At 34.5% G+C, this 24227-nt stretch overlaps 1 protein-coding gene across 2 annotated transcripts in view; it reads left to right on the top strand.

Annotated features, from left to right (window-relative positions):
• Positions 1–24227, top strand: part of LOC148938470 (uncharacterized) — a 79920-nt gene that overhangs the window by 2431 nt on the left and 53262 nt on the right. The window contains exon 2 of one of the 2 annotated variants that reach the window (XR_016143684.1): positions 261–429. Coding sequence is in view for 1 of the 2 variants with exons in the window: in XM_089107770.1 (XP_088963896.1) it covers positions 7333–7464 (132 nt within the window). In the remaining variant the exon portion in view is untranslated. Of the gene's footprint in view, positions 1–260; positions 430–7295; positions 7465–24227 lie in introns of those variants that run through there. The other variant, XM_089107770.1, reaches the window with a different exon arrangement.

Here is a 24227-nt window from a genome sequence, read left to right as displayed (position 1 = left end):
AATCAAGAAAAAAACTCGTAAAGACAATTATAAGTCACAAAACTATACCAAATTTTCATCTAAGATGAAATTAAAAAGTTAACTTCTTTTTTTACGCATAAAATTAACTTTTCTTCTTTTTTGTCTTTCACCCAGTGCTTTCACAATAAATTAGTTAGAGTTATTTGGACGAAGGGCTACTGAAGTCACAATTCTTCCAAAGAACGCCCCTATACACCTATCAATACCAGACCTCTATTAATACCGTTTTATACTTTTAGCTTTACGTTAAGAACTGCTTCATTCGAGGTTCAGTAGTAAGGTATGTCCAATTACCAGCTGATGAAGTAGATACACAATTACTACAAGATGCAGCAAGAAAAGAATCATCAAAAAAATGATAGAATTTATACAATTTTTATTTTATTATAAATCAGTTTACACACGGTGTCTTTCTTGTTACTAATGATGTGACATTTACTCTTTGGATCCCAGAGAATTCAAACGTGCAAGATCACAGAATTTGTTGACCAAAAAACATCTAATAATTCCGCTCAAAATTCGATGGCTGTATAACCACGATTACTTTAATCTGAATTTCATTTTAGCCGTAAGACGAAAAAACCAGGAATTAGCCAGGACTAGCTTCTATGGTAGGCAGAATATTGATTCCGGTGATTCGAAATCGTTTGTCTGACGCTGAATCGTAGCCAACATTCTTAAGCTAAGCACACTTATATATATGCAATCTATATACTGCCTATCAAAGCGTACTCCATGGTACGTCTACAGATCCAAGCGGTAATAGTCGAGATGATTAATCTACTTATATCTTCAATAACATAACATTGTTAAATTAAAAATTTTCCGGGGAAAAATTCGATGATAGAACTGTGTATCTTGCCATAAAGCTGCTGGAATCGGCTTTTCCTTTGTGTTAGAATAATTTAGTTCGGCAATCAAGAATAAAATGTGTGCACTGGACTTCCTAAGTAAATAAAGAAATTCGCAGGAATAGACAGAAATCTTCAGTAGTGTGGACGCCGGGGATTATTCTGAAACAGAAAATAAAACACATAAAAAAAAGACTTTGAAAAGGAATTTACATACAGAATATAAAAAAGATGTATAAGGAAAGAAATGGAAGAAGAATGCAATACGAATTTTCACCAAATTCGGATGAGAAGTCTAGACCCTCACCTATCTTCAATAGTTTGAAGATCATTGAAGAAAAACGAAGTTTGAGTACTGCAGGTTTGGTAGACAAATTGTCTTGCAATAATTAAGATGATTATTTTTCATAAAGGAAAACGGTTTTCATTTTTTTAAAAGTTTAATTTGTTTGAAAAGATCTAATTTTTCTGCTGATTCTGGATATACAATTAATTTTGGTTTCTGGTTATGTTTTTTTTTCTGCTTCACTACACATTTTTGACGCGCGCAATAAATAAATTATTATTGCTAGAAGCCCCACAAGCCACAAGGAGCAAAGGAAAATTGTACTCTGTTCTACTTGTCTACGAAAGGCGATCTTTTCAAATTTTGACTTTTTCAATCCTCTGATCACCATTTTTTCACAATTTTGAGAGAGTAATCATTTTTATCGTCTATAATAGGATCTCATGTCTAATAAGTTATTAGTTTGAACTATCGTAAAGACTTGGGAATAGAAAAAAAAAGCTCTACAACACAATAAATAGGAAGCTGATTGAACCACATCTTTTAGGCTTTATTTTGGATATCTTAGCAATTAAACATTAATATAACTAAAGATCGCACAAAATTAAACGGATAAACATACCAATTTGGTAAGTTCAAAGCTAAAGTCAATTAATGTTGCTTAAAGCAACCAACTAATCACGGTGTATTCATTCAATTATAGTTACTACAGATGTTTTTTTTTCTGCTTCACTACACATTTTTGACGCGCGCAATAAATAAATTATTACTGCTAGAAGCCCCACAAGGAGCAATTTTTCTACCGGTACAGAATATTAAAAAGTACGAGTACCTGTATGAAAAGCCTCACAAGCTTTCAATTTGAAAATTCACTCGATAGAATCGGATGGTGTAGATTTTTTTTTTTTAAGAGGCCGACTCAAATAATTCCTCTAGTCAGTTTTCCGTACTTGGCCCTTAGTCATTTTTATTTAATTTTTTTAACCATCATTAGCGAATTTTCCAAGCAATGAAGTTTAGTATAATGTTGAGAAGAGAGTAAAAAAAAAAATCATTCTGTCAAACTTACATTTTCAGGATGTCTATTTTTTTCATACAATTTTAAATTCTTGAAATATTTATTTGTGTCTGGTTTAAAGAGAGTTAAAGATTTTTGAATGATATAGACAAATTTATAAACCTCATCTAAACTCTGACAGAAGCTAAGTTTCGTCTTTAAAGGAAACTAAACTATATAAACAGGATTTAAGCCGCGTTCCAGAAGTTGTTAAGAAGAATTTGCAGCCAACGCGATCAGTGGTTAACAGCTAGAGCATCTATATGCATTTTTCATTACGGCACAGTCTGATACTATCTAATTTTGAACTTTCATATAATCAAATTACAAAGTTAGAATGATATGCTCAAGCTCTTGTTTCCAATATTGATATACAGGGTTTGTCCGAAAAGTAATAGGACTGAGTCGATTTAAAAACAATTATTGAGCCAGTCGTTACAATTCATTAAAAACTTTCAAAATAGGCTCCTTCTGTGTCAATGCAGCGCTGCCAGCACGATTTCCAAGCATTGAAGGCGTCACGGTATGCACTCTCCGGAATAGCCTTGAGGAACCGCGGTGTATGCTGCTTGGATCCCCTCTGTCACCTCAAAATACTTGCTTTTTATCGGCCTTTTCAGGCGAGGAAACGAAAAAAAGTCTGGGGGCCACATCTGGGCTGTAGGGCGGCTGCGGAAGCGTTGGGGCGCCAGCCTTGGTCTGATAGCGGGTCATGAGAAAGGCGGTGTGAGCCGGGGCGTTGTCGTGGTGTAACTTCCAGTCTGCTGTGATGTCTTGTCGGACCCGATTGACCCTTTGTCTGAGTCTCTTGAGCCCTTCCACACAAAACTTGGCGTTGACGGTTTGTCAAGGAGGAAAAAATTCATGGTGGACGATGCCTTTGAAGTAAAAAAAGACAATGAGCATCGTTTTCACTTTGGATTTGCTGATTCTTGCCTTTTTTGGGCGAGGAGACACCGACATGAGCCACTCGCCTCCTTATCTTAGGATCATACTCAAATATCCAGCACTCGTTACCTGGGATTACGTTATGGAAAAATTGGGGGGTCACTTTCACACATGTTAAAATTTTCTTGTCACACTTCCACTCGCCGCTATTTCTGGTCGTCAGTGAGCACTTTTGGGATTATCTTCGCGCACACCTTGCACATGTTCAAATGTACCGTATACTATAAATGGGTTTAGGGCAAGATGCTTCTAATAGTGTACCTTGTGTTTTGATCTGACCCTTTTTTTAGGAGTTCAGGCTATTTTATTTATTACTATGAGATGTGATAGTCATTTACTAGGTTGCTAGCTATCGCTGCTACTCTAATATTTTAATATCTCAGTTGCGCTACATTTCGTTCTTTACAGCTGCAACCATGATTACTATAATTGCATCATCGTGCCCATGGTGATTCATTTTGTGTCCAAAATCACATTTTATCTGAATATTTTCGTTGCTATGGGATAGAGTTCGTTCTTTACTTTAAAAAAATCATGAAAATGATGATTCATTTCAATATAGCAGTTACTATAGGCTAGAGTTTGTTCTTCACTACAAACTGCGAAAATAATGAGTTTTGTTGAGTTTCCATATACGAGTTAAGACGGGTACATGAACATATAGTGATAACATAGTCTTATGTGCACCCTAGTAAAAAAAAAATTCACTTGAAAGTTGTCAAAGATGGTCATTACAATCCCTTTATCCAAAGTATATAAAGTTTTGTGGAAAAGTCAAATTGTTAAATACCTTGTCACAGTACGGTGGAAGAATAAGTGCCTCTATCAGAGGTTTGCGGGTTCATTCCCGCCTATGGCAAAGAATGAATGTCAAGTCAAGGAATTATTCCTTAACAAAGAATATGTTGCTGCTGTATCAGCTATTTCGTTGTCTTTAATCACAATGTGTGATGGGGACCATAAAAACTATAGGTCTTTCATTTCTTTTTTCACCTGCAAATTTTTTTTGCGAGTGATTTACGGAATGGACACTCATACCTTGGTAGATTGCTGAAATAGAGTCACAGCAAATTATGGCTTTAGTTTCAGCCCAATGTTTGACTTCTACCAATTTATACTCCAAGTTTGTGTTATATTATCTTGTCAAAAGATAAGTGTGTTGCATCATCCTGCACATGGTCGTTATTTACTGTGAAAGATATGACTAACTTCTTAAAAGATGCTTGTACTATATTATTATATCTCTTACTTGATTGTAACAGATTGACTTGAACTTCTATCTATCTTCTCCAAAGGAGAGACCTACAGTAATATATAATTTTATGCATAGTAATGCTTTACGAAATATGTTTTTCAAAGATAATTACAAACAGGAAACCTTTGGCTTTTTCTTATTTGGAATAGTAGGAGACGAATCTAAGAGATTAGACAGCTAACTAAATAAAATATGACACAATAACCCAGAAAAGCAACTCTTCAAAAGACGCTTGTATTATCTGAACTCTTAGCCGTGGTTTCTTCTTTACTTAGTTCCAGCTATCCATATATAATGAGCAATATCGATCCCTTATATAACACTTTTTACGTCATATATGGTTATAATCTACGATTGGGACGACATTCATCATCTAGTGTATGGAAATGTAGTTTTTTTTTAAAGTTGATTCTATTAAAGAGAATTTTTTAAATTACGAAAGGCACTAGATGTAGCAATTTCATTTAAAATGAAGCATTAAATAGCTCTCTACTAGGGGTCGGCACCGTTTCCGTTTCTGTTTTTCTTCCACCGTTTTCTCCGTTTTCTGTTCTATTTTTTTAGAAAACGGAAAAAACAGACAACAAGTAGCCGTTTTCGTTTCTGTTCTGTTTTTTCATTACCGGTTTTGCTGTTTCTGATTTTTTATACCCGTTTTTCTTCATTTTCCGTGATTTGGTTGCGAACAGAATCATATTATATTCTTTTGACTTTTATTGAATTTATACACTTGCCATGTATAGAAACACATAATCTTAGTCCATTCATCACAAAGGACATGAATGTTCGATGGAACAGCACCCTTACTATGATAGAAATGTATTGTATCCGTAAAGAACCACTGCGCAATTTCTTCAACCGTAGCCTTCATGACACTAAAATCAGAGAGCTCGAACTTAACAACAATGAGTGGTCCGTTGTGGAAGCTGATTGAGGTTCTTTGCCCGTTCAAACAGGCAACGCAGATAACTAGTGCGTATAATTATATTTCGGCAAGCAAAGTTGTGCTTTGAGAAGGACAAATTAAAGTTAATAATCAAAGTTAATAATTGAGAAATGCCAGAGTTGTCAAACACCTTTGGTCCTCAGTGTTATAGATTATGAGCAAGAGTTCGATTCTGTTGATTGAAGAGATTTAGTGAAGGTTTTATCCTTGTATGGTATACCAGACGAATAAATTAAAGTGATTAGTGCTATGTACGAGAATAACACTGTTGCGGTTAAGGTATGAATTGAGGTTAGCAGCTGGTTTTGTATTCAATCAGGAGTTAAGCAAGGTTGCGTTCTATCCCCCTTTATATGGATTATTTTGATGGACTTTGTCATAAGGAGCCCAGGAAAGGCAATGGGAGACCACGGAATCAAATGGGGAGGAAAAAGTCTCCTGGACTTAGATTATGCTGATGATTCAAGCATCCTAGAGGAAAGTGTGAACAAAATGAATGAACTTCTAGAGGTTTTGCGAGTTCAGGGTGCTAGAATAGGTTTAAAAATTAATGTTAAGAAGTCTAAGTCACTAATGCTTGGAATAAGCGAAGATGAAAAGGTGACGTTGAGTAATGAAAAGATTGATCAGGTGGGCAGCTTCACTTACCTTGGTAAGTATTATTAGTAAAGATGGTGGGAGCAGTGAAGATGTTAAAAGTAGAATAGTCAAAGCTCAGGTTTTTGTTTCACAGTTAAAAAGAGTTTGGAAGAATAGGAAGATAAGTATGCAGACCAAGATTAGAATATTAGAAGCTACAGTGATGACAGTTGTCAAATATCGATCTGAAGCATGGGGGCTTCGAAAAGCGTATGAAGATTTGCTAGATATTTTCCAGAGAAATTGCCTAAGGATTGTTCTAGGTACCGGGCTGACCGACCCTATTTCAAACAATAGGCTGTGCGAAAAATGTGGTTCGATAAAGCTCTCTAGGGCTATAATAAAAAAAGGTTGAGGTGGCTAGGCACGTTGTGCGGATGAAGGATGACATATTGCCGAGGATTGTTCTTTTCGGCCAACCGTCTTGGGCTGAACGGAAAGCAGGCCGTCGTTCAAAAATGAACGATATAGACAGAGATTCAGCTCGTCAGTCCGTCTCTTCATTTCTCCAGCAGTTCATTTCCAAGAATAGAAATACAGTAGAACCCCTTCAAATTCAATTGAACTCTGCATCTTTCCCAATTGACGTCACTCCTATCAAGACAAAGATTAACGGAAATGGATCATCGACTCCACATCAAGAAGACAGCTTGTTTGCTAAGTTTGTCGGTGCGACTGGGTTTCGGATAAACTCTTCAAATCAAAATTTAACAATGTAAGCACTGCCCAAACAGCGGCAAATATTATTAGGGCATATGAAGAGAGAGTTCCAGAGTTCTTGACTGAATGACGTAGATCAGGAAAAAATAAAGTTGATCCGCTAGAATTTTGGACTGACTTTGTTTAGACTTACTCAGAGTTAAGTAAAATTACTTGTATGAATCTTGCAGTGCCTGCAACTTCAGTACCACGTGAGAATGCATTTAATATTGCTGGGTACTTTAATCGAAAGCAGTGCTCATGAATGACTGCCAAGTCACTTGAACTTCGATCGTTTCTAAGTGATAAGTTTTGATTTATGTGGCTATTTTGAATGTTTGGTCTTTTTTTATATTTGATTTTTTTATTAATCAATGTTTGTCAACATTCCTTTTATTCTCACAAGCCTAAAAAACTAAAAAAAAAACATAAATATCTGTTAAAAAGACCGTTAAAAAGAAAAAATTGGGCCGTTCTTGTTTTTCTGTAAGAAAATGGAAAAAGAAACGGAATTCCGTTTTTTTCCTCGTTTCTTTTAGAATCTCTTTCTGTTCTGTTTTTTTAATTGCCATTTTTTACTGTTTCTATTTTAGCCGAAAACAGAAACGGTGCCGACCCCTACTCTCTACGATGTTCCAGCGCCAAGCTAGCTTGGGGAAAAAAAACAACGGAAAAAACCTGTCGTTGATGTCAAATACCATGATAATGAGCAATTTCTTTGTTTTTCAAGTCAATGGATTTTCTTTGTTGTTCAAGCCAAGGGTATGTAAGTTTCCTTTATAGGGGTATCAGACAAGGCGGTTCTAATGGCATACTTTGTAGTTCAATATGACACTGTTTTTAGAATTTATTGGCTGCTTTATTTCTTAGTATGGGGCGTGACTGTCTCTTACTAAGTTGCCGCTACCACAGTAACCCTGATGACGCATATGAAAATACACAAGAAACATAGCAGAGTATAAAATACCGAATGTAAAATGCAAAGGCGTTTTCAACAGTTTCAATACCTAGAGGACAGAAACGTGAATTAACAATTGCTCAAAATGAACAAACTGGACCTTCAAATGAGACAAGATCAAGAGGACGACCTTAAAATGTAAATTCACAATGGGTTAGAACGAACAACCTAGACTATCAAATGTGACAAAAACAATCCAAGCTGGTAGGGCAAAGGGCATTGAAAAATATCTTAAGTGAAAATAAACTAAAGTGAAGAACAAAAAATATGCGTTTAGAATACTTGAGAAAATTTCAAATACAATAAGTTAAAAATAAAAGTGAAGAACAAAGAAATATAAAATTAAATGATAAGCGGCAGAAATAACTACAATAGGTCAAAAAAAAAAAAGAAAAAAAAAAAAAAAAATGTGGTTACTGAAAAATGTCTGAAATAATGATACGCTAAATTGAGGAACAAAGAAATATACGGTCAAAAAATAAGCAGAAGCGGGAATTACGAGGCAAAACGCGAAAGTGAAGAACAAAAAAAAAGAGGTTGCAAGACATACAACAACGAGGATCAGAACGAATAGAAAATAAAAGTAAAGAACAAAGAAATATGTTGTTAGAAAATATGTGACAGCAAGAACGAAGAAAAATGCAGATAGAAGACAAGCAGCAGCGAGAATTACAAAATCATCTTCAGGGGTAATGTGATGGATGCAGCAATAGACTGATTTTTATGATAAGCTTCGACGAAGCCGAAAACATTAGGACTTTTGGTGATTCGATCATCGCTTACGTTGAATGAAGCTAAATCAACACATGAAGCTCTGCTTTTGTTTGTGGAGATTTTTAGAGAGCAAGTGACGTCCTGTAACAGGCCTAACCAATCCATTTGGAACTTGTAGAGGTGGCAATGCAATTGCGTCGTTTGCGGCTTCGTAGGTTTGTGCTGGGTTTTGCACCACAGTTTGTTGTCGTCAAAGATTGCGATGACGTTGTTCTTCTAAAATAATATTTCTTTCTTCTTCATTTTCATTTTGGATTCGTTCTGATCCTCGCTTTCAATTTTCTTCTAACAGCACAATTCTTTGTTTTTCACTTTCATTTCTGACACGTTCTGATACCCGCTTTCGTGTTTCTGCCAACCACACAATTCTTTGCCCTTCACTTTTATTTTTAACACGTTCAGATTCTCTCTGTCGCTTGTAATTCTCGCTGCCGCTTGTCTTCTATTTGATTTTTTTTCGTTCTTGCTGTCACATATCTTCTAACATATCTTTTAATATGTGAGTTTTGTTTCTTATTTATTTATATTTTTCTTTTGTTTTTTTCTTTCTCTTTATGTGTTTAGTATGTTTTATTTTGATGTAAGTTAAGTTTTTTTAAAAAGAAAATTTTTTTTTGTTTCATTTTATATTTTTTTTTTTAAGTTGAGAAAGGCTCACAGACGTGGGGCCGAAACATTAGGAGTATTTGTGTATAATTAATTGTTTTATATTTCACTGCTTTATAGAAAATTAAAACCCGTTTTTCTTGTTTAATTTTTTTTTTTTTAATGGAAAAGCAGTGTGGTCTAAGAAATTATTTGATTGGATGTGTTTGGGGGAATGATGGGCATGGGGGGGGGCTAGTTGCCCTCCAATAATTTTCGACTAGTAAAAAGGGCACTAGAACTCTCGCTTTCCAATCCAATGAGCCTCCTTTGAAATTTCTACGACAACCCCCTCCATATGAAGTGCCTCTGGGAAAAAATAAATAAATAATAAAACATTGGAGCCGTAGAGCATTTACTATAGGCAACGCTAGAGCGCTGTTTCTGATTGATACAATTGATGTTAGTCCAAATTCATATTAAGCTGCGTAAGAGTTACCACACCCCCCGGACTCACCTTAACTTGTAAGCAGTTTAACCCTTTTAGCACTTTCATAACATGCGATTAAAAATGTTATAGAGCTCTGTAATTACCCACGACGTATTCCTAAGCAAACCTGAAAATATACAAGATATATTTAAGCTAGAGGTTATTAATCTGTTTGACAAGTTTTTAGTCAAAAACATGTCCAACTTGGCTCTATCATTAGTAGAAACATTATTTGTTGCTATGACCTTATAGCTATGATAATCGAGTTACCCTATATGGGGTACCCTCTGTACTCGTTCTCTCTGATTGGTCCAGAAAATGGCTGTTGACTTAGAAACCTGTCTGGCTACTTGGTCACATTATAGGTCCATAATATAACGTGTTTTCTCGCTTTATAGGTCAATAATATAGAGTGTATGGTCGTATTATGCAATATCCTCTAGGATCAGCCCCTAGGTTACTACTGACAGGAACCTCGGTAGGCAAAATAATCACGTAAGTTGGCAAAATAAAATGATCAGATTCGCATTTCTGAATGGTCTCAATTATATCCTTTATGTGACGGTACTTAGCTAGATCACTTTGCCGGCGAGCCACAAGTTCGCCAAAGAACGCTCGAGACCATAGGTCAGTTTTAGCTATTATTATTATTAATATAAAATATTATTATTCGTTTTAAGCTTGATTTTCATATTGAATTCAAGCATTACTCGCTTTAAGATCTATTCATTCATTTATATTATTACTTGTTGTATGTCTTTTGTAACGATTGTTCATTTAATTTCTGTTCGTTTTGGGTTTCATTTATTCTTTAATAGTAATTGCTGGTCGTTTTGAGTTTGAATTTTAACAGTTATTTGTATCTACGGAGCTTAAATTTAAAACGACCTTTACTTATCTTTGAAAAACTTATTTTTCGGAAAGTTTTTTTTTTAATTAATTTTCGTTCGTTTTTGATGGCAAAAAGTTTCAGGTTTTTATGGCATGGGGGGTTGCTTACTGTCCAATTATTCTTGACTTTAAAAATTGGATCTAGAACTTTCAATTTAAATCGAATGAGGCTTTTTTCAACGTCTATACGATTACCTCTTTGACAAAAACCTTATATATGGACAATATACAGCTTGCATAACTTGTTGACAGCGATTGACAATAATGAATTGATTGAAAAAATAGCTTCTATAAGGAGCTTTAGACCATTTCACTTGCTTACAAAAAGGGATCATGACTGTTTGGAATTGACCTTAATAGGATTTTGTGTGCCAAAGCAATTTCGCATATATCACAGAGTATGTATTTTAACCTTATAATTGATTAATTATAATAGATTTACTATGTGTTCTTCCCATAAAAAACTTTACCTTATCATAGTCTTTGGGGTGTAAATCGCTTAAGTCCCCGATTTAGGAGATTAGACAGACTGATTGGGCTGTAGAATACTGGACCGTTTGAGTTGTGGAAGACGTTAAAATACCCAAAAATACTTTTTATTTTCAGTTATTGCAGGATTTATTTCATAGATTGTGGAATGGTGAGCCCTCTTGGCCATCATTTGGGTGAGCCTCAACTCATAATATACAATTTTGATTAATTTTTCCGTGTTATGTGCACATATTTTTCTATATATGTTATTTTGAGTTATACTTTTATCGCATTGCGTTCATTTTTAAGCCTTGAGAAAAAAACTGAAACCTTACCGTAGACAGTGGTGGGGGGAAGTCCCCCCATCAAATGTATAATTGAGCAGCCACAGAGAAAGTAATACAAATGAAAATAATCCGTCTTTTGAAAATGTCTTGTTTCAATAGACACGAACAAAATCGTCTAAAGGAACCTGAAGCGCTATCTCTGTTATTTCCGTTGATTATTTATTCCCGTAACTTTCAGATGTAAAACTTAGAATATTATCGAATGGGTTTAATCGTCCCATCCCTGAATAATTAACATTTTGAAAACCCACCCCTGAGAAATTCCTCCCCCCTCAAAGAAAATTTTCTTTTCCTGCTGATAATTCTCCCGCGTTAAATATCACCCAGCAGAAATTTACTGATTAATTTACATTAATATCAGCACTAAATTTATTTATTAATTTATATTAATATCTATTGTATGTTTGTTTGCATTGATTGTTTATTTAATGATTGTCTGATTGTTTATATGCCCCCAGGGCATAACTTACAACGCCTACCCCCAGGCCTTGGTGGGCTGTGTCGACACCTGAGTTTTTTGTTATCAGAACTGTGAATCATTTTAACAAAATATCTATCTCAAAATTGTATCTGATGCATATAGGGCGTAAAAGAAAGGGGGGGGGGGCTATTTGCCCTCCAATCTCTTTTGACTTTTAAAAAGTAAACAAGAACTTTCAATTTCCAATCAAATGACCCCTCTCTAAAGTTTATACGAGCATCCCTTCCATAAGAAATAATGGGAAGGATTCGGAGAATCCTTAACTTAAAACTCTTGCCCTGAGGGTTGTGGGGGAGTGTCCTCCTCAAAATCATATTTTCTATTTGGAAATCAACTACGCTGAACAAAATGGACATCTCAAAATTTTGATTGGATGTGTTTGGAGGAATGATTGGCGTTGGGGGGGGGGGGGCTAGTTGCCCTCCAATAACTTTCGACTATTAAAAGGGGCACTAGCCCTTTTAATTTCGAATCGATTGTGCCTTTTTGAAGTTTCTACGACATCGCCTTCTATAAAAACCTTAGGATTCGGAGAATCCTTAACTTAAAACCCTTGCCCTGAGGGTTGTGGGGGATTGTCCTCCTCAAAAATATATTTTCTATGGAGAAATAAACTACGCTGATCAAAATTGTTATCTAAAACTTTTGATTGGATGTTTTTGGGGGAATGATGGGCGTGGGGGGGCAGTTGCCCTACAATTACTTTCGACTATTATAAAGGGCACTAGCCCTTTGAATTTTCAATCGAATAAGCCTTTTTTGAAGTTTCTACGACAACGCATTCTATAAAAACCTTATATGACCCCAGGGTATAACTTAAAACCCTGGCCCTGAGGGTTGTGGGTGAGTTTCCTCCTCAAAAACATATTTTCTATGTGGAAATCAACTACGCTGAACAAAATGAATATCTCAAAATATTGACTGGATGTGTTTGGGGAAATGATGGGCGTGGGAGGGGGGGGGGGCAGTTGCCCTCCAATTACTTTCGACTATTAAAAAGAGCACTAGCCCTTTGAATTTCCAATAGAATGAACCACTTTTGAAGTTTCTCCGACAACGCCTTCTATAGAAACCTTTAGCCCCCAGGGCATAACTTAAAACCTTGCCCTGAGGGTTGTGGGGGAGTGTCCTCCTCAAAAAAATTTCCTATCAAAAATAATTTCTATCAACTACGCTGAACAAAATGGCTATCTCAAAATTTTGATTGGATGTGTTTGGGGGAATGAGGGGCATGGGGGGGGGGCGAGTTGCCCTCCAATAATTTTCGACTATTAAAAAGGGCACTAGAACTCTCGCTTTCCAATCCAATGAGCCTCCTTTGAAATTTCTACGACAGCCCCCTCCATATGAAGTGCCTCTGGGAAAAAATAAATAAATAATAAAACATTGGAGCCGTAGAGCATTTACTATAGGCAACGCTACAGCGCTGCCTCTGATTGATACAATTGATTTTAGTCCAAATTCATATTAAGCTGCGTAAGAGTTACCACACCCCTTGGACTCACCTGAACTTGTAAGCAGTTTAACCCTTTTAGCACTTTCATAACATGCGATTAAAAATGTTATAGAGCTCTGTAATTACCCGCGACGTATTCCTAAGCAAACCTGAAAATATACAAGATATATTTAAGCTAGAGGTTATTAATCTGTTTGACAAGTTTTTAGTCAAAAACATGTCCGGCTTGGCTCTATCATTATTAGAAACATTATTTGTTGCTATGACCTTATAGCTATGATAATCGAGTTACCGTATATGGGGTACCCTCTGTACTCGTTCTCTCTGATTGGTCCAGAAAATGGTTGTTGACCTAGAAACCAGTCTGGCTACTTGGTCACATTATAGGTCCATAATATAACGTGTTTTCTCGCTTTATAGGTCAATAATATAGAGTGTATGGTCGTATTATGCAATATCCTCTAGGATCAGCCCCTAGGTTACTACTGACAGGAACCTCGGTAGGCAAAATAATCACGTAAGTTGGCAAAATAAAATGATCAGATTCGCATTTCTGAATGGTCTCAATTATATCCTTTATGTGACGGTACTTAGCTAGATCACTTTGCCGTCGAGCCACACGTTCGCCCAAGAACGCTCGAGACCATAGGTCAGTTTTAGCTATCATAATATACTTTTCATCAAAAAAGTCAACCATGTGTTTGACAATAATTTAATTATCCACTCCTTCATGAAAATTTGACTGCACAAAGCTTAGCAGCGCAGAATGCACAAGCTCCATCATAATCATGAATATATTCAATGTAGCCTATACCACATTCAACCATTTAAGTAATAAATAAGTTCAAGTCTAAACTAGTTAGATTTGATTAGTCCCCATCTCTATTCAATTATTGCATAAATATTCTCCTAAATAATTTTCTAATGTATCCTCTATGAACATGTTAGTAGTATCTATATTTCTGTAAATTCTATTTCTTACATCTTCAACTTTTTAATAGATATTATAAACGTTTGATGTTCTGGCATACTCTAAAAATAATAATTACGTAACAAAGTAATATACTATATATATATATATATATATATATATATATATATATATATATATATATATATATATATATATATATATATATAGTCAAATAATGACATGTAGAATATTAATATAAAAATATGTTTCATACATTATTATAGATTATTAACATTCTTGGACATCTTTGGACATTTTGAATCTGTTACAAAAAAATAATTCATCATGTTCTCTCTTGATACTATAGTTACTCTCTCCTCCTCGTTCGTAACCAGTAGAATAATCATTATCCCATTTTGAGTCATGTACTATTTTTACTGGGGTGTCATCTACAAGTTTAATATGCGTTTTATCTTTGGTATTATTAGGTTGATTGACTACATTATCAATAGCAGAAATAACGTTCACTTAAGCTTTATTTTCCATCAATTCATCTTTATATTCATTACTGATAATATCTACCAATGACATTTTTATTTTGGTTTCGATTTCATCGTCTATTACCACATTATTTTTACATAGCTGACAGTTTTGGCATACATATAAGATATGATTTATGATATTGGTGGAGCAGTATGCCTTTCTTTTCTTCTTTGATTTCATTTGAATGCTGATACCAGAACAGTGGTGATATAGTCTATCAACAGGTAACACGTTACCCGCAGTATGGGCAAGAAGTTGCCCCTCTTCATCAACTATCAGTTTCAGGCTCGCATTCTTTTTGAACACTATCATCTCTGGGAATAATACTCTCGCATATCCACCATGAGTGATATTGAATGGTTTCGGTACTCCAAAGAAATCTAATGTCTCACTGTCATTACAATACCCACATAAATTCCAATAGTGTTACCACGAGAGCTTGTCTCGTAGTTCAAGTATCGATCTTTGTCAGAGTTCATTGCTAGGACAACTCTATTATGTGTTGCACATTATGTGTCCGCAAGCATATTTCATGTAATATTAAGATTAAAAAAAGTTGAATAATTTTCTAATTCCCAAAAAATTCAGTCGAAAAAAAGTGCTACTACAAACATTATTTTTCTAATAGTAAAAGTCACGACTAAAATATTTATATCATTCTCATTTTGATTTCGGAAAATATCAAATGTAAATTTTTTATGTCTTAAGTATGTCTCATGTCATTCTAAAACATATAAAAAAAAGTCGAAAAAAATCATCATGTTAAAAGAATTTAAAAAAAAAGTTAAAAAAAAACCTTCAAAAAAATATAAGAAAATAGGGGAATGGGCTCGAAAAGTTGAATGGAGGAGGCCTTGGAGGTTAATGATAGGGGAACCTTGGATGTTGAGGTCCTTGCTGGTTAGTGTCATTAGTGGTTGCGATCCTTGATGGTTCAAACCAATAATCATCTAACTACTTGATTTCTAAGGATTTCTAAGGATTGTTCCGGATTTCTTTATTAAAATTCTTTTCTTGGCATCAACATCTTTATTAGTATCAACTTTTTGGTATACTACAATGTTAAAGCATATTTTGTTTTGACAACACTGCTCAAATGGTACTTGTGTAATATACAGAACACTCCAGATGTAAAGCTAGGTCAAGTCACAAGGTCATTTTGACACCGATGACTCTATTACTTTCAACTTTTTAGCATACTCCATTGTTAAAGAATATTGTACATTGCCCCCATCCGTCATTATGTACTTGTGTATTCTACAGAACACAGGCAATTAGTATGGCCAGGTTAGGTCGCAAGAACTTCTTTTCATTGCTAACCGTTTCCATAGATTGATACCAATGATGTTATTCCAAATTTATATTAAATTGCGTGAGAGTTACCATCCCCTCAGATTTGTCTTAACTAGTAAAGCTAAGTCAAGTCCCGTGATCACCTTGTCAACAGTAATCGTTTCCGTAGATTGATACTAATGATCTTATTCTAAATTTATATTAAACGGCTTAAGTGTTAGCACCCCCTCAGACTTACCTTAACCGATAAGTAAAGCTAAGTCAAGTCCCATCATCACCTTTTCAGCAGTAATTGTTTCCATAGATTAATTAAAAAACTTTCCGAAAAATAAGTTTTTCAAAGAAAGGTAAAGGCCATTTTAAATTTAAGCTCAGGAGATACAAATACCTGTTAAAACTCAAACTCAAAACGACCAGAAATTACTATTAAAGAATAAATGAAACCCAAAACTAGAAATTAAATAAACAATCATAGCAAAAAACATACAACAAGTAAGAATATAAAAGAATAAATAGATCTTAAAGCGAGTAAATATATATTTATTAATGTAAATGATATATATTATATATATATATTAATGAAATATATATATATATAGTAATGTAAATGAAAAAATAAATCTTAAAACGAGTGAAACTTAAATTGAAGATGCAAATCAAGTTTGAATCGAATAAAAATAACTACAAACAAGAGGTTGGGTATCACCTCACTGCAGAAGCTTAAAACCTGCTGCGTCATTGGTGCCTTACTGAAAACTATATTAGTCTCTAACAGTCTTGGAAAGTATAAAAAAATAACACTGAATATTCCATATATAATGATATTTATTGTTGAAAGATCCAGCAGTTCAAGATTTTTTTCACTGTAATTTTTATTTTCATTTTCAATGCTGTAAAAACTGGAAAAGAATAAATTTGTAATAAACAAGTAATTCATTTTCAGTGAAGTGCCAATGACGCAAAAGGCTTTAGGTTTCTACAGTTAAAGAAGGGGGTAGTATTCAAATTTGGTTTTTAGTGAAACTATATTTGTCTTGACCGATCATGGAAAGAACTAAAATTAAACTGAATATTTGATGCATAATGATATTAATTGCTGAAAGCTCCTCAGTTCAAAATTTTACTGTAATTTTAATATTTATTTTCAATATTAAGTACAAAAGAAAACATTTGTAAACTAATTTGTTTTCAGTAAAGTGCCAATGACGCAGTAGGTTTTAAGCTTCTGCAGTGAGGCGATACCCAAACTCTTGTTTGTAGTTATTTTTATTCGATTCAAACTTCATTTGCATATTCAATCTTAGTTTCACTCGTTTTAAGATTTATTTAGTTTCAGTTACATTAATATATATTGTTTGTTTGTTCGCATTGACTGTTGATTTATGTTCTGCTCGTTTTAAGTTTCATTTTTACTTTATTACCGTAATATTTTTATTCGTTTTAAGCTTGACTTTCATGTTGAATCTAAGCATTACTCGCTTTAAGATTTATTTTTTAATTTATATTATTACTTGTTGTATGTTTTTTGCTGCGGTTGTTTATTTAATTTCTGTTTTTTTTGGGTTTCATTTATTCTTTAATAGTAATTTCTGGTCGTTTTAAGTTTGAATTTTAGCAGGTATTTGTATCTGCTGAGCCTAAGCTTAAAATGGCCTTTACTTTTCTTTGAAAAATTTATTTTTCGGAAAGTTTTTTTTTATATTAATTTTTGTTCGTTTTTGATGGCAAAAAGTTTCAAGTTTTTATGGCATGAGGGGGGAGGGTGCTTACTTTCCGACTATTCTTGACTTTAAAAAACGGATCTAGAACTTTCAATTTAAATCGAATGAGGCTTTTTCAAAGTCTATACGATTACCTCTTTGATAAAAACCTTATATATGGACAATATACAGCTTGCATTACTTGTGAACAGCGGTTGACAACAATGAATGGATTGAAAAAATAGCTTCAATAAGGGGGTTTAGACAATTTCACTTGCTGACAAAAAGGGATCATGACTGTTTGGAATTGACCTTAATAGGATTTTGTGTGCAAAAGCAATTTCGCATATATTACAGAGTATGTATTTTAACCTTATAATTGGATAATTATAATTGATTTACTATGTGTTCTCCCCATAAAAAACTTTACCTTATTAAAGTCTTTGGGGTGGGGGTAGCGTACATGGCATAAAGAAGAAAACTTTAGTGTAGACAGTAGGAGAGGGGGAGGGTGAGGTTGGAGACTCATCCAATACGGGGCGGAATCCAATACGGTTCTTATATTTGTCGTATTGGTTCATGTTCTCATATAATGTCGTATTTTAGCAGGTATTTGTATCTCCTGAGCTTAAATTTTAAATGGCCTTTACCTTTCTTTGAAAAACTATTTTTCGGAAAGCTTTTTTAATTAATCTATGGAAACAATTACTGCTGAAAAGGTGATGATGGGACTTGACTTAGCTTTACTTATCGGTTAAGGAAAGTCTGAGGGGGTGCTAACACTTAAGCAGTTTAATATAAATTTAGAATAAGATCATTAGTATCAATCTACGGAAACGATTACTGTTGAGAAGGTGATCACGGGACTTGACTTAGCTTTACTAGTTAAGGCAAATCTGAGGGGATGGTAACTCTCACGCAATTTAATATAAATTTGGAATAACATCATTGGTATCAATCTATGGAAACGGTTAGCAATGAAAAGAAGTTCTTGCGACCTGACCTGGCCATACTAATTGCCTGTGTTCTGTAGAATACACAAGTACATAATGACGGATGGGGGCAATGTACAATATTCTTTAACAATGGAGTATGCTAAAAAGTTGAAAGTAATAGAGTCATCGGTGTCAAAATGACCTTGTGACTTGACCTAGCTTTACATCTGGACTGTGTTCTGTATATTACACAAGTACCATTTGAGCAGTGTTGTCAAAACAAAATATGCTTTAACATTGTAGTATACCAAAAAGTTGATACTAATAAAGATTTTGATGCCAAGAAAAGAATTTTAATAAAGAAATCCGGAACAATCCTTAGAAATCCTTAGAAATCAACTAGTTAGATGATTATTGGTTTGAACCATCAAGGATCACAACCACCAATGACACTAACCAGCAAGGACCTCAACCTCCAAGGTTCCCCTATCCTTAACCTCCAAGGCCTCCTCCATTCAACTTTTCGAGCCCATTCCCCTATTTTCTTATATTTTTTTGAAGATTTTTTTTTTAACTTTTTTTTTTAAATTCTTTTAACATGATAATTTTTTTCGACTTTTTTTTATATGTTTTAGAATGACATGAGACATACTTAAGACATAAAAAATTTACATTTGATATTTTCCGAAATCAAAATGAGAATGATATAAATATTTTAGTCGTGACTTTTACTATTAGAAAAATAATGTTTGTAGTAGCACTTTTTTTTCGACTGAATTTTTTGGGAATTAGAAAATTATTCAACTTTTTTTAATCTTAATATTACATGAAATATGCTTGCGGACACATAATGTGCAACACATAATAGAGTTGTCGTAGCAATGAACTCTGACAAAGACCGATACTTGAACTACGAAACAAGTTCTCGTGGTAACACTATTGGAATTTATGTGGGTATTGTAATGACAGTGATACATTAGATTTCTTTGGAGTACCGAAACCATTCAATATCACTCATGGTGGATATGCGAGAGTATTATTCCCAGAGATGATAGTGTTCAAATAGAATGCGAGCCTGAAACTGATAGTTGATGAAGAGGGGCAACTTCTTGCCCATACTGCGGGTAACGTGTTACCTGTTGATAGACTCTATCACCACTGTTCTGGTATCAGCATTCAAATGAAATCAAAGAAGAAAAGAAAGGCATACTGCTCCACCAATATCATAAATCATATCTTATATGTATGCCAAAACTGTCAGCTATGTAAAAATAATGTGGTAATAGACGATGAAATCGAAACCAAAATAAAAATGTCATTGGTAGATATTATCAGTAATGAATATAAAGATGAATTGATGGAAAATGAAGCTTAAGTGAACGTTATTTCTACTATTGATAATGTAGTCAATCAACCTAATAATACCAAAGATGAAACGCATATTAAACTTGTAGATGACACCCCAGTAAAACTAGTACATGACTCAAAATGGGATAATGATTATTCTACTGGTTACGAACGAGGAGGAGAGAGCAACTATAGTATCAAGAGAGAACATGATGAATTATTTTTTTGTAACAGATTCAAAATGTCCAAAGATGTCCAAGAATGTTATTAATCTATAATAATGTATGAAGCATATTTTTATATTAATATTCTACATGTCATTATTTGACTATATATATATATATATATATATATATAGTATATTACTTTGTTACGTAATTATTATTTTTAGAGTATGCCAGAACATCAAACATTTATAATATCTATTAAAAAGTTGAAGATGTAAGAAATAGAATTTACAGAAATATAGATACTACTAACAGGTTCATAGAGGATACATTAGAAAATTATATAGGAGAATATTTATGCACTAATTGAATAGAGATGGGGACTAATCAAATCTAACTAGTTTAGACTTGAACTTATTTATTACTTAAATGGTTGAATGTGGTATAGGCTATATTGAATATATTCATGATTATGATGGAGCTTGTGCATTCTGCGCTGCTAAGCTTTGTGCAGTCAAATTTTCATGAAGGAGTGGATAATTAAATTATTGTCAAACTCATGGTTGACTTTTTTGATGAAAAGTATATTATGATAGCTAAAACTGACCTATGGTCTCGAGCGTTCTTGGGCGAACGTGTGGCTCGACGGCAAAGTGATCTAGCTAAGTACCGTCACATAAAGGATATAATTGAGACCATTCAGAAATGCGAATCTGATCATTTTATTTTGCCAACTTACGTGATTATTTGGCCTACCGAGGTTCCTGTCAGTAGTAACCTAGGGGCTGATCCTAGAGGATATTGCATAATACGACCATACACTCTATATTATTGACCTATAAAGCGAGAAAACACGTTATATTATGGACCTATAATGTGACCAAGTAGCCAGACAGGTTTCTAGGTCAACAACCATTTTCTGGACCAATCAGAGAGAACGAGTACAGAGGGTACCCCATATACGGTAACTCGATTATCATAGCTATAAGGTCATAGCAACAAATAATATTTCTAATAATGATAGAGCCAAGCCGGACATGTTTTTGACTAAAAACTTGTCAAACAGATTAATAACCTCTAGCTTAAATATATCTTGTATATTTTCAGGTTTGCTTAGGAATACGTCGCGGGTAATTACAGAGCTCTATAACATTTTTAATCGCATGTTATGAAAGTGCTAAAAGGGTTAAACTGCTTACAAGTTCAGGTGAGTCCGAGGGGTGTGGTAACTCTTACGCAGCTTAATATGAATTTGGACTAACATCAATTGTATCAATCAGAGGCAGCGCTGTAGCGTTGCCTATAGTAAATGCTCGACGGCTCCAATGTTTTATTATTTATTTATTTTTTCCCAGAGGCACTTCATATGGAGGGGGCTGTCGTAGAAATTTCAAAGGAGGCTCATTCGATTGGAAATCGAGAGTTCTAGTGTCCTTTTTAATAGTCGAAAGTGATTGGAGGGCAAATAGCCCCCCCCCCCCGCCCCTCATTCCCCCAAACACCACCAATCAAAATTTTTAGATAGCCCTTTTGTTCAGAATAGTTGATAGAAATTATTTTTGATAGGAAATTTTTTTGAGGAGGACACTCCCCCACAACCCTCAGGGCAAGGTTTTAAGTTATGCCCTGGGGGCTAAAGGTTTCTATAGAAGGCGTTGTCGGAGAAACTTTAAAAGCGGTTCATTCTATTGGAAATTCAAAGGGCTAGTGCTCTTTTTAATAGTCGAAAGTAATTGGAGTGCAACTGCCCCCCCGCCCACGCCCATCATTCCCCCCAACACATCCAGTCAGAATTTTGAGATATTTATTTTGTTCAGCGTAGTTGATTTCCACATAGAAAATATGTTTTTGAGGAGGAAACTCACCCACAACCCTCAGGGCCAGGGTTTTAAGTTATACCCTGGGGTCATATAAGGTTTTTATAGAATGCGTTGTCGTAGAAACTTCAAAAAAGGCTTATTCGATTGAAAATTCAAAGGGCTAGTGCCCTTTATAATAGTCGAAAGTAATTGTAGGGCAACTGCCCCCCCACGCCCATCAGTCCCCCAAAAACATCCAATCAAAATTTTTAGATAACAATTTTGATCAGCGTAGTTTATTTCTCCATAGAAAATATATTTTTGAGGAGGACAATCCCCCACAACCCTCAGGGCAAGGGTTTTAAGTTATGCCCTGCGGGCATATAAGGTTTTTATAGAAGGCGATGTCGTAGAAACTTCAAAAAGGCACAATCGATTCGAAATTAAAAGGGCTAGTGCCCCTTTTAATAGTCGAAAGTTATTGGAGGGTAACTAGCCCCCCCCCCAACGCCAATCATTCCGCCAAACACATCCAATCAAAATTTTGAGATATCCATTTTGTTCAGCGTAGTTGATTTTCAAATAGAAAATATGATTTTGAGGAGGACACTCCCCCACAACCCTCAGGGCAAGAGTTTTAAGTTAAGGATTCTACGAATCCTTCCCATTATTTCTTATGGAAGGGATGCTCGTATAAACTTTAGAGAGGGGTCATTTGATTGGAAATTGAAAGTTCTTGTTTACTTTTTAAAAGTCAAAAGAGATTGGAGGGCAAATAGCCCCCCCCCTTTCTTCTACGCCCTATATGCATCAGATACAATTTTGAGATAGATATTTTGTTAAAATGATTCACAGTTCTGATAACAAAAAACTCAGGTGTCGACACAGCCCACCAAGGCCTGGGGGTAGGCGTTGTAAGTTATGCCCTGGGGGCATATAAACAATCAGACAATCATTAAGTAAACAATCAATGCAAACAAACATACAATAGATATTAATTTAAATTAATAAATTAATTTAGTGCTGATATTAATGTAAATTAATCAGTAAATTTCTGCTGGGTGGAATTTAACGCGGGAGAATTATCAGCAGGAAAAGAAAATTTTCTTTGAGGGGGGAGGAATTTCTCAGGGGTGGGTTTTCAAAATGTTAATTATTCAGGGATGGGACGATTAAACCCATTCGATAATATTCTAAGTTTTACATCTGAAAGTTACGGGAATAAATAATCAACGGAAATAACAGAGATAGCGCTTCAGGTTCCTTTAGACGATTTTGTTCGTGTCTATTGAAACAAGACATTTTCAAAAGACGGATTATTTTCATTTGTATTACTTTCTCTGTGGCTGCTCAATTATACATTTGATGGGGGGGACTTCCCCCCACCACTGTCTACGGTAAGGTTTCAGTTTTTTCTCAAGGATTAAAAATGAACGCAATGCGATAAAAGTATAACTCAAAATAACATATATAGAAAAATATGTGCACATAACACGGAAAAATTAATCAAAATTGTATATTATGAGTTGAGGCTCACCCAAATGATGGCCAAGAGGGCTCACCATTCCACAATCTATGAAATAAATCCTGCAATAACTGAAAATAAAAAGTATTTTTGGGTATTTTAACGTCTTCCACAACTCAAACGGTCCAGTATTCTACAGCCCAATCAGTCTGTCTAATCTCCTAAATCGGGGACTTAAGCGATTTACACCCCAAAGACTATAATAAGGTAAAGTTTTTTATGGGAAGAACACATAGTAAATCTATTATAATTAATCAATTATAAGGTTAAAATACATACTCTGTGATATATGCGAAATTGCTTTGGCAAACAAAATCCTATTAAGGTCAATTCCAAACAGTCATGATCCCTTTTTGTAAGCAAGTGAAATGGTCTAAACCTCCTTATAGAAGCTATTTTTTCAATCAATTCATTATTGTCAATCGCTGTCAACAAGTTATGCAAGCTGTATATTGTCCATATATAAGGTTTTTATCAAAGAGGTAATCGTATAGACGTTGAAAAAAGCCTCATTCGATTTAAATTGAAAGTTCTAGATCCAATTTTTAAAGTCAAGAATAATTGGACAGTAAGCAACCCCCCATGCCATAAAAACCTGAAACTTTTTGCCATCAAAAACTAACTAAAATTAATTAAAAAAAAAACTTTCCGAAAAATAAGTTTTTAAAAGAAAAGTAATGGCAATTTTAAATTTAAGATCAGTAGATACAAATACCTGTTAAAATTAAAACTCAAAACGACCAGAAATTACTATTAAAGAATAAATGAAACCCAAAACGAACAGAAATTAAATAAACAATCGTTATAAAAGACATACAACAAGTAATAATATAAATGAATGAATAGATCT

This window comes from Artemia sp. Qi Xiang Cuo, unplaced genomic scaffold (assembly GCF_049724085.1).
Source record: "Artemia sp. Qi Xiang Cuo unplaced genomic scaffold, ASM4972408v1 HiC_scaffold_3234, whole genome shotgun sequence".
In the NCBI taxonomy this organism is placed as follows: domain Eukaryota; kingdom Metazoa; phylum Arthropoda; class Branchiopoda; order Anostraca; family Artemiidae; genus Artemia; species Artemia sp. Qi Xiang Cuo.
Note: the sequence above shows the minus strand (reverse complement) of the source record. Positions and strands in the feature narration are given on the sequence as shown.